General features: G+C 31.8%; 4 protein-coding genes across 5 annotated transcripts; 2 read left to right on the top strand and 2 right to left on the bottom strand.

Annotated features, from left to right (window-relative positions):
- Positions 1-13: 13 nt before the first annotated feature.
- On the top strand, positions 14-2,085 carry LOC144469370 (odorant receptor 13a-like). Its single transcript, XM_078179560.1, has 9 exons — positions 14-395; positions 460-612; positions 683-872; positions 946-1,098; positions 1,167-1,267; positions 1,326-1,425; positions 1,499-1,603; positions 1,689-1,844; positions 1,954-2,085. The coding sequence occupies exons 1-9, from the start codon at positions 220-222 to the stop codon at positions 2,011-2,013; spliced, it is 1,194 nt and encodes a 397-aa protein (XP_078035686.1). The 5' UTR covers positions 14-219; the 3' UTR covers positions 2,014-2,085.
- A 20-nt stretch (positions 2,086-2,105) lies between these two features.
- On the bottom strand, positions 2,106-12,148 carry LOC144469366 (serine/threonine-protein kinase ATR). Its single transcript, XM_078179550.1, has 35 exons — positions 11,908-12,148; positions 11,542-11,744; positions 10,091-11,480; positions 9,870-10,034; positions 9,321-9,806; positions 9,081-9,258; positions 8,774-9,019; positions 8,587-8,703; positions 8,386-8,508; positions 8,063-8,310; positions 7,774-7,995; positions 7,531-7,702; positions 7,339-7,465; positions 7,152-7,276; positions 6,905-7,065; positions 6,675-6,835; positions 6,417-6,610; positions 6,265-6,349; positions 6,049-6,194; positions 5,871-5,987; positions 5,669-5,808; positions 5,383-5,607; positions 5,055-5,315; positions 4,757-4,982; positions 4,506-4,690; positions 4,236-4,435; positions 4,000-4,172; positions 3,799-3,942; positions 3,576-3,733; positions 3,283-3,514; positions 3,086-3,224; positions 2,902-3,016; positions 2,671-2,824; positions 2,347-2,583; positions 2,106-2,288 (listed from the first exon to the last, which is right to left on the bottom strand). Exons 1-35 carry the CDS (start codon positions 11,949-11,951, stop codon positions 2,106-2,108), a joined length of 7,482 nt encoding a protein of 2,493 aa, XP_078035676.1. The 5' UTR covers positions 11,952-12,148.
- Positions 6,089-15,135, top strand: Hmg-2 (High mobility group protein 2). Of its 2 annotated transcripts, none has more exons than XM_078179562.1 (7): positions 6,089-7,001; positions 12,536-12,756; positions 12,832-13,015; positions 13,164-13,443; positions 13,517-13,598; positions 13,681-13,896; positions 14,004-15,135. In XM_078179562.1, exons 2-7 carry the CDS (start codon positions 12,666-12,668, stop codon positions 14,138-14,140), a joined length of 990 nt encoding a protein of 329 aa, XP_078035688.1. In that variant the 5' UTR covers positions 6,089-7,001; positions 12,536-12,665; the 3' UTR covers positions 14,141-15,135. The 2 variants fall into 2 exon arrangements, with proteins under 2 accessions (XP_078035688.1, XP_078035687.1); XM_078179561.1 differs by lacking the exon at positions 6,089-7,001 and adding an exon at positions 12,202-12,494 and having other exon boundaries at positions 12,597-12,756.
- On the bottom strand, positions 13,491-19,473 carry LOC144469368 (protein MMS22-like). Its single transcript, XM_078179557.1, has 21 exons — positions 19,433-19,473; positions 19,053-19,359; positions 18,850-18,984; positions 18,616-18,769; positions 18,359-18,544; positions 18,166-18,279; positions 17,878-18,075; positions 17,554-17,801; positions 17,392-17,489; positions 17,150-17,325; positions 16,920-17,078; positions 16,620-16,845; positions 16,318-16,546; positions 16,142-16,238; positions 15,879-16,073; positions 15,632-15,805; positions 15,205-15,558; positions 14,933-15,135; positions 14,677-14,865; positions 14,567-14,620; positions 13,491-13,794 (listed from the first exon to the last, which is right to left on the bottom strand). Coding segments are annotated over exons 2-21 (3,405 nt in total). The 5' UTR covers positions 19,268-19,359; positions 19,433-19,473; the 3' UTR covers positions 13,491-13,793.
- Positions 19,474-19,550: the final 77 nt, after the last annotated feature.

Here is a 19,550-nt window from a genome sequence, read left to right as displayed (position 1 = left end):
CTAATGATGAAGTAGATGAAGTTCGTACTAGACTTTGAAATTAGTCTGAAATATAGATGAAATTCAAATTGGTTTGGAGTGCTGCTACAATTCAATATTAAGAATCATTTGGAAAACGGCTATACGCTATTTGCTAAAGCATGTTCATAGTGGCAAATGAAGTTTAAAGTGTCCAAAGAATGTTACTTTCACAAACTAGTTTTTAAAAATTAAAATATAATGAATGTTGAAAACTATATATTCATAAACCTGTTTGTTCTCAAATTTGTTGGACTTTATCCAATAAATGTTTTAAGATATGCTATATGCATTAGTTCCGTTATACTTATAGTTATACCATTAGTAGCATACGTTAATGAAAATCGCGATAATCTGAACGATCTTTTGGAAACAAGGTTGGTTGTAATTAATAACATTAATTTATGCTGAATTAAATCAGTAATCACTATTTCTTTGCAGTTCTACTTTACTGACAATATTGCTTGGTATATTAAAGTCCTTAATCTGGTTTTTTAAGAGAAAAAAATTGGAACTTCTTATTGACTTCATGCTAACAGATTATTGGAGATTAGGAGAAATTAGTGTTTTTAAACACTTACAGGAATATGCAATGTAAATGATTCTTAGTATTGAAAAGTGTTGTACATTATTTAAATATATTATTTTTAATAAACTGTTTCAGGCGTGCTAAAAACGTTACGAGGGGATATCTATTTTTAATATTTAATGCTTTACTACTTTTCTTCAGTGTGCCTATCATTGATATAATTACTAATATAATTTTTGCTTCGAGCAATAGTACAACTGTTCTAAAAAATTTTCCCTTTGTTGCAATGTATCCTTTGACTTTTTATAACTTTCCGTACTATGAGGTATACTTTGCCATTTTTATTTTTATTGTAGATATATTGTTACAAAATCCAATTTAATTATATGTACATGTAGATAGTTTATATATCTCAAATGATAGCAACAAGTATTTGTGGTTTGCTGATTCTTGCAACTGATACTTTAATTGCAAGTGCTTTGCTTCACACATGTGGCCATTTTCAAATACTTAAAGCGAATTTAAAGCAAGTAGACTCAGATATTTACTGTGTACGTATAACATCATTTATGTTACGCCCCAATTAAACAACGAACTAAAAAAATATAATGTCTTATAGTTGAATAATTTAAAAAATAATTCAGAAAGCATAAGTGCAATTTCATATAGAATAAAGATTCAAATATCGCACATTATTAAGCATCATCAAGTGATACTTTGGTAAGTTAACTTAATACTTGTATGCAAGTTAATTTCTTATTTAGTCTAATAAATTTAGGTTTTGTGATAATATGGAACAAAATTTTCATCTGATGCTGTTACTGCAAACTCTGACCAGTAGTCTTATATTCTGTTTTGTCGGTTTACAAGTTTCTACAGTGAGGACAATTTTAAAATTTCTTTGAATATAGAGTATATCTTGCTAATTATTATAGACTACTCTGATTATAGACGTTAATGGATCAATCTAAGTTAATGAAATACGGTTCACATTTAATAATGGCAGTGTTCCAATTACTGCTTTTCTGTTTGCCTGGGGATATGTTAATCTCTCAGGTAAAATGAATTCCAAGTTAACGTGAATCATATTATTCTATACAAAATAATATTTTTAATTTGAAACTATTACTTCTTCTAACAGAGTAGTGACATACGTCAAGCTGTATATTCTATACAATGGTACAGAGTGTCAAATTTTATTAGGTGTGAAACATGGATGATCATGTTACGTTCGCAAAAACCTAGTTACATTACAGCAGGGAAGTTATACATTATGCATTTAGAAAACTTCAGTGCGGTAAAAATTGATTTATATATCTACGTATAAAAATATATAAAATTTTTAATGTTATGATACTGCTTGTGATGTACAAACGTTACATACATTATTTTTATACATTTTCCAGACTCTCAGTACTGCGGTATCATATTTCATGATGCTCCGTAGCTTTGGTGTGGAAGCTTAAGATCAAGAATTGATTTTTATAATTAGAAATATTTGACGAATAACTATATTATATACAAACGTTGAATGGTCAAGTATCCTGTTGTACACTCATTACATGTACGCACCCCAACCAAAATACATTTGACAAAGATTATCTAAATTTGTTGCTTCCAAAATCAGATGATTTGTTTGTCCTTCAACGCTCAGATTTAGCGCAATGTTTTCTAATTTCTTTCCATGGGATCGAATCAAGCCCTTTAATCGCTGTTCTATATTCTTTATGTGCTCCACAGCCTAAAACATTGATATTGTATTTTACGCTATGCAATTCGTAGGCTTACTGTGTCTTTACCTTTTCATTTGTTTTTTCACCTCCCTCGCATGTTTGATTTTTATTCCAGCTGACAAGTGGATCATAAACAAACGGTGTGAGTACGCTTAATAACGTACTAGATTGTTGTCGAAGAACCCTCATAGTAGTCTCACAAGCACGTCTAAATGGTCCCTCAATTTTTAATGGCCCCATAGCGTCCACCATGTTATGCGTTAAACGAAATGGTACTCGCTCTGGCCAATCAAATAATTCTCCCTGATAATTAAGATTCGATTTTGTAAATATCCAATCGTTATTTATAATGAGCATATGTATAGTATTTAAATTGCATGATGCCTGTACCCTGTTGAATAAACAGTTGAAATCCACGTGCACACAATCACCACATTTAGAATCATATAATATATTCTCCCCATGCCGATCTCCTAAGCCAAGGATATATCCCACCATGGACATTACTGCTGTGGTTCGAATGTATGCGGTACGCGCCTCATACCTATTTTACGAATTTACTATGTTTTACGCCGAAGTAGTAAGTTATTATATTCGATGTATGATTAATTCAAATTTTACCATCCGTATGGATCAGGGAATGTAAGACGAAACCAATCACCAAGAACAGAAGGATGTCGCGGCAGAAGTTGTTCTAGGAACACTTTTCTCTTCTTCTCCAGAGGATCTTTTAATGCTGTAATTCATCAATCAGATAAGTAATTTTGTTCTAATCATAAGATATTCTTAAGAGATCACTACTTACCGCATAACATGCTTCTGAGTTCTCTATTTGAAGTAGCGATACCCCTTTCTTTATACAAATTAATTATGACCGGCCTAAAGCCTACTAGATTTGGTACCCATTCTATTAAACCACATTCTTCATTTAAGGGTACTACACTCTGAAGGGAAAAATATGTTTGAGAAATTACGTATCTCTCATATTTTTTGTAAACTTACATATGTTCGAATGTACAGCCTCCTTTGGCGAGATTCTGGGTCGTTCTGTAGATACTTGTTTACTATGTCATTGAACTCCATTAATCTGAAATCCCTGCGTAAATCGTCCTTTGGTTTACACATGAATAGGTACTTTTTACCATCTGATCCTATCAACGTAATGCGTCGTGGTCTCTGGAGAGACGGCATAACAGCTACATTTTCTTCTATTCCAGATATATGCACCCAATTTCTAGATAATAAATAGTACTAAGGGATGTTATATTTAATTTTATACAAATTTATTTACTTACGATGAAAATGGATTATGGTTCTCTAGTGATACACCTTTAGAGGGTAAATGAAGCTGCTTAAATTTAGTTGTTGGCATCATAATTGGGCTGAAGTCTTTAGTCGACAATAAACGAGGTAGATTTCGCGATAAGTTGCTGACTGTAGTGTTCAGGACACCCTGTTGCAAAATCAATAAGGTAAATAATACTTCAGTAGACTAAACAGAATGCATTCTTTACTCACATCCGGTATTGATTTATTAGACAACTCAATGAGTCTCTCCCACAATTTGTGGAAGTCCTTGATGAGTTTCAGCATCTCTCCTGTTTTTAGTTTGGAATGATTTAGAATCGCTTGACAACGTCTTTGTCGCGCAGGATAAGAGGACTGGAAAAATATATCTATTCAATATCCATTTAAGTCGTTTGCAATTTAAGAACTCACATTAATAACTGATGCCATCATCCATAAGCAATGTTGAGGATAAGCAAAAATTAACTTCACTACTATCGTATGAAGAGTATTTTGCACTTCTGTCGATGGATGGCATATTCGAGATACAAGTTGGCTGAACGCAGTCAGCCACATAAATATCGGTAGTCGTTCTTGGTACACTTCTATATTGTAAAAATCAGTAATTAATATTTTTCTAATTTTCTAAACTTTACTTTTATACCTACCCATGATTTTCGTCATTTTTAATAACGCATCGCGTCGAAACTTTTCAATTTCATCGTTTACATAATGGTTGGACCGTGACGTTACACGAGAAGCAAAATCTAGCCAGATAGTCAACATTCTCGGCATAGATTGATGAATATATTTGCAACCATACTGAAGCGATTTCCCATAGAAATTCATGGTATGCACTTGTAAATCCCTAGAACAGTTTTGCCTGATTAAATTACTTTTCCATAACTATTTTCGCGTAAAATTCAAGATGATATTACCGTCCTTTCTTGTCCTTTTCTTCATCAGACAACCTATCTATAACGGATTCATAATACTGAGCACAGGAAAGTAAACTTTTCTCCCATTCTCTCCAAACCTCGATAGACTCTTTATAATTCATAATATTAGCATCAGTATCTACGTTCACAGTTTCATCATTGTATTTTGCATACAGAAGTTTCGCCTGTAGATAAATGAAGATTAATATAATATGAACACTTAGTACTAGCTTAATCTGTTGCATGCAAACCTTTGCACATTGTTTCCTTTCTTCAACGCATTCTGAAGATGACAATGATCTGTAGTATGTAGATGGTTGGAAACAGTTTGAGAAGCATCGTTTTAATGTCGTGAAAGCATCTTCTTGACAGCCTTTTTGCCAATACAATTGAGCCTGTTCAATGTAAAGCTGTTGTAACGGGCAGGAATCACTAGCTGAGAGAATATACATGTATGCTTGTTGATGAAGTCCTCTCCTAACAAGACAAAACAATTTTAAGATACGGGAAAAAAGAAAATGATTCTAATTCATTCAACAAAATTCGTACTTCCTCGCAATTTTGGCGCTCTTGAGCCAAATTTTTCCAATTTCCTGTTTAAGAACAGAATTGTCTCTGTCATTGACTTGTTTATTTAATTGAACTGCTAAGTCTAGAGTGGCTCTACGCATGCTTAATACAAATTCCACTCCACGAGAAGATCTAACAAGCTGACCACGCTTCTCCCACTCTTCGAATATCAGTGGAAGCTGGTCTACGTTCGTCATCATCGTGGACACTGCCTTATCGAACTCATTCAATATGTGCAATCTGTTTTGAATCATAAAAAATTTCAATGTGATATTCCATAAAGTTTTCTAACATTAAAATCACTTACTTCATAATGTAGGAGTAACATTGTTGGTAAGCTCCGGGGCGTGATGCATCTTCCAATAGCATTACTAAGTTTTGTTTTAATGATAATAAGTCTGGCTTTATGCCTTGCTTAAGATCTTCTAAAAGACTATGTTTTATGTTCTTCTGTGGAGTATCATCCAGTCTGGTAAAATGAGCTAATCTCCAGAAAGGCTCATTTTCGATCATTAGTGGTTCCAATTCTGGTCTGAAATGAAAATAAAATATGTGTTAAATGAATTAATTATTTAATATTTTTATATAATCACCTGCTGCTCAAAACTCCTTCGGTAATATGTTTCGCTGTGAATGGCTGGTCAAGACCAAGATAGCATTGAATCATACCTTGTAGATAGGTATGTTTTAATGCTTTCTTTTGAGCTAGTCTTTCGTAGCATGTAGCTGCGTCCTGTAAATTTAATTATTTATAAATACAGGAATATGAATATCATCAAACATAAATCCTGTTACCTGAAGCTGCCCATTAACTTCATGAGCCAAGATTAATTGTTGAACTGTTGGTGTGTGATCTTGAGAAGCTAGTATACCAGATATACCATCTGGCTCATCCAATTGTGCATATATTTTCTAAAATAAAAAAAATAACATTAAAACTTTCTAGAATACTATCCATCAAAGGTTTACTTACAGCTAGCAGTCCTCCTTCCATGGGTTCAGACAACCCTTTATTGGATGAAGCCATGTACTTCTCCAAATACATTAGAGCTCTATGATATTCTCTAGACTGATAACAACCTTCAGCCACTATCAGCGAATCCAATTTTTTGCAGAAGTCTAAAATATTATTACATATCAGTAGTTATATGAACATTTGACATTTAATAATTCATATTAAATGACCTACTTTCGACTGCTTTATATTTATGACTACGATCCAGCCTTTGCTCCCACAACCATCTTTGTAAATGATCTAATACTGAAAATACGACCTGTCAAAAAATTGAAAACCAATTATTCAAAGAACGACAACAATATTGTTTTATTAGATTTATATACCTGTGCACAACGCGTGCGTCTAGTTTCCTCTGAAATTCTTGTGTCATCTGCTTTAATGCTGTGTCCATTTCTAAGAGGTCGGTGACGGGACAATTCAGAATCAAGAGTAGGCTTTTTCCTGACATCAATTATTGTCAACATTTCCTCTCGTATTTTTATGTGTTCTTGTTCTGTGCCATTTGTTATGATGTACGCTGGTAAAGAGAAATTACACGTATATGACAGAGGTTTCTCAAATTATCTTTTTCATCTACTTACACACAACATGTGGCAGACAAAATGTTAATATTTTTATGTCCCTTTTCAAGGCTAATTTGCACGCACGCAGTACACTATTGAGCCTTTCATCGTGAATATTTTTGAACATACTACAGAGCCAACTATATGCCCAATTTTCAACAGATGAACCAGCTTCAGAACTACAGGAACAAAATCAGACATCAATATAACGCAATTTACAAGAAATCAAGATTGCATTCAGTATTTACCCATAAATAGGATGAGGAAACATTTTGTCGTCACTCACGGCTGCTATTTTGTAATGTGACGTCAAAAAGGGAAAAATGATTTGCCTCGTTGTCAATGGTAAATTGTTCCATAGTTCACTGTTTTTACCTTGGGGTGTAATCTCGTATGCTTTTAAAATTTCCTATATGAAAGTACATATTTTCAAAAAGAAGAAAATACATATATATATATTTATACATAATGATTATACACTATTAAAATAGAGACCTGAATGGCAAGTGAGAAGCAATCCATACTGTGACTACTGTTTTGCATTTGAAAGGCTCGCACATGTTCAAAGAGCATAGCACAGGCGAATTCTTCATTCATATCGGAGATAAATTTACAATCATCTATAATTAAAATAATATTATTATAAATACGTTAGATTCTTATTGTATTCTGATAATAGTACCTCTAGAGATTATTCGGCGTGGTAAAAGACTCGGTTCAATGGCACCTAATTCGCCTAAACATTCTCCGTATAATAAGCGTATATTTTCATCTTTATGCTGACATCCAATTAACAACGTATCTAACAACTAAAAAATTATTAATTTATACCGTTTGTGATCATTACATCTATGATTTCATCAGGTAATTTTACCTCAACTATGAGCGGATGAATATCCGTTTCAGTCAGAATCATTTGATTTAATTGGCTACGATGTTCTGCCAGGAATTTTTGCAAATACGTTAAAGCTCTAGACCTTACTTCATCTGTTTCATGTGTGATACGTTTCAGCCATAATTTTAGATTTGCTTCAAAACCTTTGGGTCTGAAAGAATAAAATATAATCAGTAAACGGAATATTTTATATTAGATACGTGTGAAATATATTGTGCTTACCTGGCTTGTAAAACGCGCGCCTTAATTGCAGTAGCAATTTCGTCAGGAATATCTACATCGTCTATGAAGAATAATTCTGCAGTGTGATTGGAATCTTCTTCATTGCATGCGATAACGAGGAACTTCAACATGGCAATGATTTTTTCAGGATAAATGTTTAACAATGATATTAATGATATGCATATAGTTGGAAGGAGCGGACCTAGTTCTTTAATAGTTATACTGGAAAAGTAAAACAATAATAATGTTGTAATGTACATTGTACGATATCATGTTTCATTTCACATACTTATGAATGAATGCGTCCCATGCATCGCATAGAAGAGGCCCGAATCCTGGTCTCTTGAATGCTAATGAAGTTCTCAAAGTGGCTAGGATTTTATATCTTAACGGACTTAAATATTCTGGCCCCATTAATCTCATTAATGCAGCCAATGACGCTAGTGCAGATTGCTGCGTGTACTCATCTGATTTTGAACCAAGTTTAATGTCAAAATTTACTAGTATACCGTGCAAACGTAAATTCAAATAAGATTTCTGCAAACATTTTAATTTATTTTTGTATTATATTACAAACTTTTATTGTAAATATTACTGGAGATGTAAACTTACAATTCCTTTATGTGTAATATAATTTTTTTCCGAGCTGCTATCGTAATCAGAAATGATTTTTAACAATCCAATTACTTTCTCAGGAGATTCATGAAAATTTAACATAAATTCCTCAAATATACCCTGTAAATTATATTCGTAAAAAATATTAATATTCAATTTTAATAATATACTATTTTTATAGACTTATTTATATATTACCATAAATGATTGTCTTGTGAGTACAGATAAATTCATTTGTGTAATATTAGACACTAATCTTAAGCATTCTGCAGCAGTAGCGAGAGACATATTTAAAAATGCGTAACTGCAGATGTACTGAAAAAAGTAATAATAATTACTATATTGTTGCCAGGATAGATATCATTTTTGCACTTCATATACTTACAGGAAAGTATTCTTTTAACATTTGTTTTTCATCCATACTGACTAACTCCGCTATGTCACGCAATAGAGTTTTTACATTTGGTGGATCAACGCCGAAAGAAAGTAAAAAGCTAACTGCATAATGACCGTCTTTGCGTAATAATTGCCGTGAACCCTCGTATCCAATGCACTTCGCAACACGGTGTATCGACGTGGCCACATTGTAAGAATATTTTATAAAATTGTGTACTGCACATTGCATTATGACCTGAAATTAATAACATTATAGGAAATCACTACATTTTAATTTATAATTTTCGTATATGTACCTTAAGAAAATCTTTCTTATATTTAACATATAACACTTTGGTTGAAACGTTCAATAATTTAGCATAGTTGCTATAGGCAGTTGTAGCAAACGCTACTGAGGCCGGAGATGATGTAGAGTATAGTATAGAGATGAGAAATAAGTTCAAAATTTGTCTCTCGGCAGTATACAACTGAATACTGAAAATAATTAATTAATAATTCGTTTTATCGAAATTTAAATTGTTTCAAATTTACTTTACCTTGCAAAATTTCTAGCTGTAAGTAGTACAGTTTCCTGAAGCGCATGGTTCGAATTTTCCAGAGCTTTCATAAGTGCATTTGCCATAGTATTAATTATTAAATCGACAAATTCATCCAATGAAGCAGGTACATCGTATTCTATAGATACAACAGACTTCTTTGCTACATTTATTTCATTATTTAGTATTCCTTTGATTGCCGTGGCAATATTAAAGCGAGTTATGGAGTTTTCGTCTTCTATGTACAAACACCACACTTTTGTAATTTCATGTTTATTAAATGAATTTATATGATTCGAAAATGATAATATATTTTTGGAAATGCATAAACGCACTGAATGAAACTTTGATGATAACAGGCTAAAATATGAACTCAAAAGACAGTCATATTCGTTTGAAACATAATAGACATAAGGATTTATATCGCTTTTAACATTGTCAGTACAACATTTACATTGTATTTTCCATTTTGTATTGTCTGCTTCCCTAGAAGGAAAGTATAATATATTTATTAATCTGTACTTCTAAAAAGAAAGGTCAAAACATTACCTGACAAAGTCTGCATGCCCAGATAAGTAGCAACTTGTTTTACCCAATACATTTACAAGTTCTTCATGGACATTTTCTTTTTTCGACTGCAATGCAGGTTGAAGAATGTATCTTGCAATATCTTCAAATTTAGTTTCCCCGTTTTTGAGAAGCAGCACACTATTTCTGTAAACATTAAATTCTTACAAATGTGGACAAACTCTTGAATACAGAATACTTACTGCACAGCTGCAACTGTTAAATCAGTTCTACCACTTGACACACAATTATTTAACATGTTTAATGCTTCCATTCCATTGCCAAATTCGCAAAAAGCTTCAAGGCATCTTAATTTCGTTGCAATATCTAAGGACTCTGCTGCCTCTTTCACGTGATTATTAATTATTTCTGTAGACATTTCAGTATGTGTAATGATGGGTAGTGCCAGTAACTTATGGAGAACATCCTTGTTTGCTTCATTATGTCCCACCATATGTATAAAACACTCAAAGATAATTTTACTCTGCTGGCACTGTCCTGACCTCAAATTCTGTATGAATATTTGCAAAATATCATCAAGGTCGTCATTTGCATACAAATTCATTGATAATTTCAGTTCCCTCAGCCAACACTGTAAAATATCTGATGCTTTCAAAATGTGTACACATTTCTCTAACTTTCCTGATTTTGCTGCAGAAATCAGTTCAGTTCTTACAAGCTTCCATGGTTCACAAAACTCACTGACTAAATTATTCTTACTAAAATTGCGTCTGATTTCGGTGAGAATACAGTGATTAAAAATAATAATGAAATCCGGGTAGTACTCGAAATATGAAATGAATTCTTTTGCCTCAGAGAGAGTACAAACTCTTGGTTCCTTGGTAAAATACTGCTTAATTTTATGACAAATTATCTCTTTCAGTTTTTCTGTAACTTTCACATTATCTCTATATTTGATTAATTCATGAACCACCAGATGTCCAATTTGAAAGCACAATTCAATATTGTTTGGAAAAATTGGTGATGATTGAATAAATCGAGTAAGTATCTGTACAAACTGATGTAATTGATTTGCTTGTAATTCACGTGAAGACAACCATGCAGGAATTATTTTCACAATTTCAATAAAGTGAAGTATTAAATTTTCCACTTCCCCTCTGTTCATTAAAGAAGACTCTATTAATTTTGTGCAGATATTTAGTACCATTATCTTTACATGTGGAACAGATACAATGAGCATTTTCATCATAATGTCTGAAAGTGCTGTTCCATTCCACACTGAGACACCAGTCTTCTCAATAATTTTCAGAATGGACATCTGTATCTGTGGTACATTCGAATACATTATTGTAACAGGGAATGCTTGTAGATCTAAATTCTCTATGATCTCTTTGTCTGCATTAAATTTAGCTAATTTTAGTTCTTCCACATCTCCATTAGACTTATAAAATTCCAATATTTCTTGAAGTATATTCATATATTCATTACTAATAATTTCAAACATAGTGATATGATGCCTAGACAATATTCTAAGCATACAAGCTTGAATCTCTATGCTATTTGCAAGAATTTCATTGCTCAAAGGCTCTCCAACTACATAAAACATTGTCCCAAAAAGCCAAGTAGTAAATGCTGCAAAAATAATACAATATAATTTTGATTAATACTCTCAAATGTTACATAATTTCCTTACCTGCATATTGGCATTGTAACAAATCATTTTGCAATCCATTTGTGTATGGTGGAATTAAAACTGTAGTTAAAGTAGCAGAGCCCTTTAATATTGACTCTAAAAGGGATCGAAGCATTTGTTCTGCAGTTGCATTTTTTAAATCAGAGAAGATTGCAATAATAGGGCTGTTGATAAATTTCCATACAGAATCAGCCACTGTTATACTGAAAATAGATAAATATATTGCAGTAATAGAATTAACAAAAAATAACCGAAATAATATATATCCCCAATTAATTTAATGACATTCAAAGCAGTATTATTTTTTGAATGAAAATTAATAGCACGTCAAAGAAAAGTTAAAATAAACGATATGAAATAAGTTACCTGCTACTGCTCTGAAGAATAATTGAATTATCATTTACTTCCATCTTACATCATTAATTGCGACATCGTGGGTCACAGTACAAAAATTAAACACTTCTTCGTAACACTGTGAAACAACTGTTGAACATTGCGCTAAATAGTGATCACCGTTCACACGTGATTTAGATAGCGTTCCGTCATGTTTTGTTGAAAGTTGAACAGAGTTCAAATTGAAATCGACTCTTTTCATTTGACAAAGGTGTACACTTTCCTTGGCCAGTGGTCTAGGGTTTTAATTCAGCGGTAAAATCATCAACTTTGAATTAGCGTCATCCGAGATCTCTCCATGAGGAGTCGGCTTTAGTGTTTATGCCAACGAAATTTAATGATTATGTATTTTTTTCCGCATATTGTTTCTGTTATGAACAATTAGTTTTCGTTGGTAAAATACACACCGCTGTGCAACATCGGTGATAATTTAGTGTAGCGTCCCGTTTCTATGCAATAGCAGCGGAGTTATTGTTAACATATTCACGGCTTAACCTAATACGCTAACATAAATTCGAACCGATACCTTAGATTTCCCAAAAATATACACATTACGTACTGTAAGTATTAAATATTACAATGATTGTTTTATATTTAACAGAAAACGATACTTTGAGTTAACCTTACGAGCGATACTACAACTGTTGCATTAAATTCAACAGGATCAGTTATGATTTTCAACTGAAACCAATAAGACCTTATTGTAAAATAATAGTACATAATTGTGCAAAATGAGTGAAAATGCACCAGTTAATGATGTGTCTGAAAGCAACGGTGGGCCAGAACAACCAACTTTCAATGGAGAATCTGAGGAACATACAAGTAATTTGAAATTCGTCCATTCTCTCATACATACATTTATTGTTTCTATATTTAAAATCATAATTCTTGAATTAGATAAATCACCTGTAAGCGCTGAAGATAAAGCACCTGACTCTGTGTGTGACAATGGTATAAAGAAAAACAATACAAACACTGGTATTGGAAGTAATACCACTAGTACAACTAATAGGTCAAAAAAACGTAAGAAAGCTCCCAGAGATGCAACTGCTCCAAAACAACCACTCACAGGATACTTTAGGTATATTATAACTACGTAATTAAATTATATACAAGAATTCCTAAGCTATTAAAGCTAATTAAAATATCTGCTTACTAAAAACAGACTTTGCTTATTTAGTAAAGACTAGTAATGTTGAAAGTATACATATTAATAAATTCTGATATAGGTTCTTGAATGACCGAAGAGAAAAAGTACGGAATGACAATCCAACTTTATCATTTGCTGAAATCACAAAACTTCTTGCCTCAGAATGGAGCACATTACCAGCTGATCTAAAGCAACAGTATTTAGATGCAGCTGAGCAAGACAAAGAACGTTATTATCGTGAATTTAGCGACTATAAACAAACGGAAGCATACCGGTTGTTTAATGAGAAACAGTCTATGGAAAAGCAACAAGAAAATAAAAAGGAAAGGAACGGGACTGACGTCAATTCTGAACAAAATGTACTACTCTTTCGTTATCAATAACATTTTATTCTTGGTTTTCTGTTTGTTTTAATGTATCTCTTTTTGGTAGAATATTCAACCGGAAAAGGACAATGACTTCACAGGCTTTGATATTCCCATTTTTACAGAAGAATTCTTAGATCACAATAAAGGTGTGTAAAATATATTTTAAAAAGATTTACAAATTCGCCTGTGTTTCGATGGATATTTACAAGTGAACTTTTGTATCTTCAGCGTGCGAAGCAGAACTAAGACAATTACGAAAAGCTACATCGGATTACGAGGCCCAGAATGCTGTTCTTCAACGGCATGTAGACAGCTTATACGCAGCTGTAAATCGTTTGGAGTCTGAAACAAATCAACAACGCACGACAAATCAAGCTTTACAGCGTCATTTGGATTCTCTACGTTCGCAATTAGCTGGTTGCTTTACGGCAGTACCTCTTCCAGGTTGAATTAACACATAATATAACATATATCGTGCATGGTACAAAATGTGACCTAACTTAGATTTCTACTCTTCATCTTTATTAATGGAAGTAACGTTATGATTTTAGGTACACACGAAGGTGCAACTTTGCAAAATATTGACAGTTACGTCGAAAGATTAGAATCATTATTAAACGGCAATACTGAACAGTCTTTACGGAATGCCGTGCGTAGTGCCGTATCTCGACTCGAATTAATTGGATGACGATCGCCCCCCGGTAGTACAACTACTACGTCACTGAAGCATCATCGTTCGAGACACTCACATCGAAAATAGAGAAAAGAAAGTGACTGTGTTGTTTTTTACATGTTTTGTAAAATACAATTCTTTCCTTCAAGACAGATATGATTATTTATGAGTCGGTGATACTTATGTACGCTTCGTAGCTCGACGATTACAACATATCTGTACCATATGTAACATTAAAACATTCTTTCTTGGTCATAGTTTTATGTTCATACGTTATTTTTTAGGTGAGTATAATTTATACAATATAATTTCATATAACTATGTACACGAACGCAACTATTCATTTATACAACAAATATACATACTAGATCTGTAGCTTAATATGGAGGAGTATCTTTATGATACTGTCGATTATTTATTAATAAATTTTTTTAAACTTACTAATGATTATCTTTTATGTTTTTCATAGCATTTAGTAGTTGATTCCAAGAATATCTGTAACATTGAAAATTGTTTAGATAAATGCAAAACTTTATATTCGTTAGAATCACCTCAAAGCTGCCGCGTTCGGGCGACGATTCCTCTCCAAATCAATTAAGGTACGTTCAATTTTTGGCGATAAAAATTGTATTATCTCGATCTTCACTGATAAAATTAATTGCAAGAATTCAAAAGTATTACGCTGATTTGTTGTAATTAATTTTTGGACCGTGTTCAATATCACAGTGTTAAGCTTCTCCCTGAAATTGTTACTTGCATTAAATATATTCCCAAAATCTTTGTAAACCCAAGAATAGTGATACTGACTGTAAAGTATGGCTTTCTTTGTAATACGGATTTCTGACAATATTTCTCATGAACTCCAAAGTGTGTTGTTTATGTGGATGATTATCATGAACTTTTATGTAGCCTTCAATGATATAAGGTGTACAAATTAAAATAATATATTCTATTACATGACTGGCGTAATCTTTTCCTCCTTTGAGCAGATTTTGGAGAAATATCATTACCTACAATAAATATCTTGTGATAGTAAAATATGTTTTGATAGACGTGTTAAATAAGAAACTAATACTTACTAAATAAAAATGCTTATGTAACTTGTTGTCACTCGATACAGTAAAAAAGTTCGTCATCAGGATTTCAAATACTAAATGTATGAAATCTGCTTTTGCATCTTTAAAGCATTTTAATAATGAATCCGACACTTTGAAATTATTTGTATTATTAATTGAAGTTATTAAAAGTGGCATATATTGATCAAAAAGATCTTTTATCAGTATATGAAGTGATATGTCGCTTTTAACATTGAGTGCCTCAATGCCCAAAAGTATCATGGAAAATGTCTTTTTTCCAATGTTTTTTAAAAACGGTTGATCAGGTGAAAGAATAATCTTATTCAGTAACATTTTGAACATGTTATTCGGTTGATTCTAAAAAAAATTGGATTAACATAGCACATTAATTTTTAAACGGACTTTATATAATATGTTAAGAACTGCTTACTCTAATATAAAACATTGTCGAGGTACAAAGAATTAATGTTCCAAAGCATCTATATATCCAGAAAGCTAATTCTGAGTCTTTACTTTCTTCAGTGATTGGTGAAAGAATCCATTTTTCCAAATGATTAAAATACGATCTCCATTTTGTGTCATATTGAATTCGTTCTTGTTCAGTCTGTAAAAACGGTTCATAGTTTTTAGTTTTATATTAACGCATGCATTATTTATATAATTTTGAGAATCTATACCTTTAGACTGTTTCGTTTCTTCATAGAATACATAATGAAGACTAAAATGGACTCCTTGCTGTTTTGAAATTCTTGCATATCCTCACACGTTAAAAACATTTGTTGTATTTCATTTAGTGAGAGTATGTAATTCTGTATAATTTTCATTTCATCTCCGTTTGTATTGTGACCAATGATGGAGCATTTTATCCAAGCCTAATATTTACATAATTTGTTAATGTTAATGTCCTTTAATAATTTATCTTTGCGTTTTGATATTTTACCTGTATAAGTATCGTATCAAAATGTTTTATTTTTTTCTTCAGAGTTTCAATTGCCTGCTCTTCTTCGAGCATCAACGCTAAGTAATGTTTTGTAATTCTAAAATCAAATCACTTGTTTTATAAAGCATTTCGCAGTTGCAATATTATATATCATTATACGTATACTTTGGATGTACCTAATATCTTTGACAACTACGGAAGATGCAAAATGCTGAAACAAAAACATAGCTGAGTGATTATATTTTTTTGCCATTATTGAATTTTTCAATGCATCCAAAGTAAATAAGGCAGCAAGTTGTGAGATATCTCGGTAATGATCCACCGTAAGTAAAGGATCAAAAACAAGCTGTCGTACTCTACACGCGACATAACACCATAGAGCGTCCAACAATTTTTCTGCTCCATCTAACAAACATATAAATTAAAATAAATTGGAGTACGAATAAAAATAAGCTATGCAGTCACAAAAATAACGGACCTGAATTTGAGTTAAAACACTTTTTAAAAATATTAACAAGCACTCTTGTTAATGTTCCCACCATTTTATTCGAACATTCTGTCAAATATCTATCTATCCAGCCACTAAGCAACAAGTGTTCTTCTAACTCTACGACACTAGATGACAAAATCGTACTAAATACATCCACAAAATTGATCATCATCGCGCGGGAAGTTTCGTCTTTGCGACAACTTATTGTATTTACCTGAAAATGACAAGTAATTGTATCAATTATACAAATTATTAAACAGTAATTAAATTTGGCAATTCAATATTTACCGTGTCAATGTAACAAGGCGCTATGCTTGTAAAATTAATTTTAAGTTCGCTATACAAAAGAAGAATAACTAATTTTCCTTTCCAAATTAAGCTATATTTTTTACTATTCTCATTATTACATTCCTTCGTTAATGGGAGGAGATCTAACATCACCGAGCACTGTAAAAAATAAAGATTATGATAAATATGTTTCATCAAGACAAATTCTAAAGATTGTAACGTATACTTACTACATTTGTAGTATCCGCAGTAACTGCTAACGTTAAAAACAGGGAAATGAAGTTATATAAACCTGTCACAGAAAATTCTTCCACTTTACTTTTGGAAAATTTTGAGTAGATTCGACCTTTAATTTGATTCCAATGTTTTGTATCGCTGCTACTATAATTTATTTGCAAGAATGTCCCTATAATATACTATATGAATTAATAATTTTGTAAATACAGTTTTACTTCTTAAACAAAATATTTACCAAGGAAATGTAAAAACATTCCGTAACTAGATTCTTTAACATAGTTTGTGTTATTCAGTCTATCCCGTATTTGCTTCAGTATATCCATGGGAGTTTTCCTAATAAACATATCTTTACCAGATCATACAAGAATACATATAGTTACATAAATAATTTTCTTACTTTTCAACTGATAAAGTCCAAGGACCAGATGTTTGTAATAAAAATGGCTCATCTAATCTTTTATGAAAGCAGTCCCAAAGAAGCGAAATTATAGAAACTCGTGTTTTCCACCAATTTGTGACTATAGTATTTAACAAGGGAATCATAATTCGTAACTCTTCATCAATTTCATCACGTTCACCATCCTTTCCACCTTTGGAAATATATGTTTTCAAGATCTTTTCTAGTTGCTCATAATTAGGCCTAATCTTTAAAAACATAAACAATTAGTTCACAGTTTTAACATTTAGATAATAAGGAGAAAAATACTTGAAATACATATACCCTTGAACAGTTGGAGCCCAAATAAAGACCATCGCTACTATATCCATATAAAAGTGAAAGATTATAAATAATCCATAGACAAAACAATTCAGAGTTTTTACAAGGTACCAAATTATAGCATGTAGATTCTTCTCTGCTACTAGATGCTTTTCCATTTAATAATCTAGTAATACTGTCGTTTACATAGTCCCAGAAGGTCTATTAAAGTTAATATTTTGCAGAAATTATGTTAATACGAATTTTTGACTTTTCGTATTTATAGTATGTATTACAATATAAGAATAATACCTTTGATTTCATTCTTTCAGCTAAACTATCAATGAATATTTGGAGCATCAGCCATAATTCACGAATGCAAGTACAATTATATGGTGTTTTTTGTTGTATATTTAATAAAGGCATCTGGAATATGTTGAAAAAGAAATTAGCATATATATTTATAGTATATGCATGTGCAACATCCTATAAACAATATTCTTACCGTTTCAAATATTTTTAATGATATATAAATAAGATCATTGATGATTACTGCTTGAACATTTTCAAGTTCTTCCATCTGACTCTCCATAGAATATTGATTATACAAAGAACGTGTGTATACCAATGAGATAAAATACCATCGCAATTCAATGTGCATATGATACATATGATATTCTGGCTGTTTACACTACAACATACAAGAAAACAAACTTCTAATAATCTCATAACAAATGTAATAAATATACTTTTTGTACAAACCTGGTTCCCTAATTTAGAAGGTGCATAATGAAATGTGGCATCTGGAATATTTTTTAATCTATTAAGGAAATGTTTTATGGTAGAATATAACATATTAAATTCTTCTTCAATGTTTTCATTTATAACTTGCAAAGATTGAACATCCCATTTAATACTGAAAAATAATCTCTGATTTTTAAAAGACTCTTAATTTATTACTACGTAAGTATAGTACAAGGAAAAAAATCGTCTCACCTATTTAAATATCTCCGAACATATAAGACAAATTCACAAATAAGACGTCTTATATAATAAAAATCAATATCACTTGTTTTAGAACTTAAAACTTGATCATAAGTTTCATAAGTGCCCAATATCTTCAACTGCATACTGAAAAATATTCAAATGTTAATGTAACATACAATAACAATATTTCCAATACAAATAGAAAAACTTACACCATGCATTTGATGAAGTGTTTCAAATCTAATATGCCTGTTGAAGCAGGTATATTGCAATCAAACAGTTGCATATCCATATTTGCTAATGAATCTTCATCTTGTGGATAAAGAACATTCTCCACTTCTCCAGACAAAAATAAGCTTTCTCGATTTAATTCCCAATCATTGCTATTCACCTTACCATTGCAATTAAAAGTCAAACACAAATCCATCTGAACAATATTATTAAGTAAAACCTAGAACAAATCATTGAATAACAGGTTCTCGTTTAATAAAACCGTCATCTAATACACATTCTTGATACCTAAAATTGCAAATTAGTAATTAGTATAAATTTTTCATGTTGAGTTACGTTTTGTGCAAAAGTATGTACATACTTTATTTATTCCACATTTTAACATGTGTCAGTGGAACAAGCAGACGCTTTTCCCAAGTTTTGGCGGTTTCGATATAAGCACCATCTACACAACAGGTGGGAAAATTCAATAAAACTTC

This window comes from Augochlora pura, chromosome 4 (assembly GCF_028453695.1).
Source record: "Augochlora pura isolate Apur16 chromosome 4, APUR_v2.2.1, whole genome shotgun sequence".
In the NCBI taxonomy this organism is placed as follows: Eukaryota; Metazoa; Arthropoda; class Insecta; order Hymenoptera; family Halictidae; genus Augochlora; species Augochlora pura.
The sequence above is the reverse complement of the archived record's forward strand: the minus strand, read 5'-3'. Positions and strand labels throughout refer to the sequence as shown.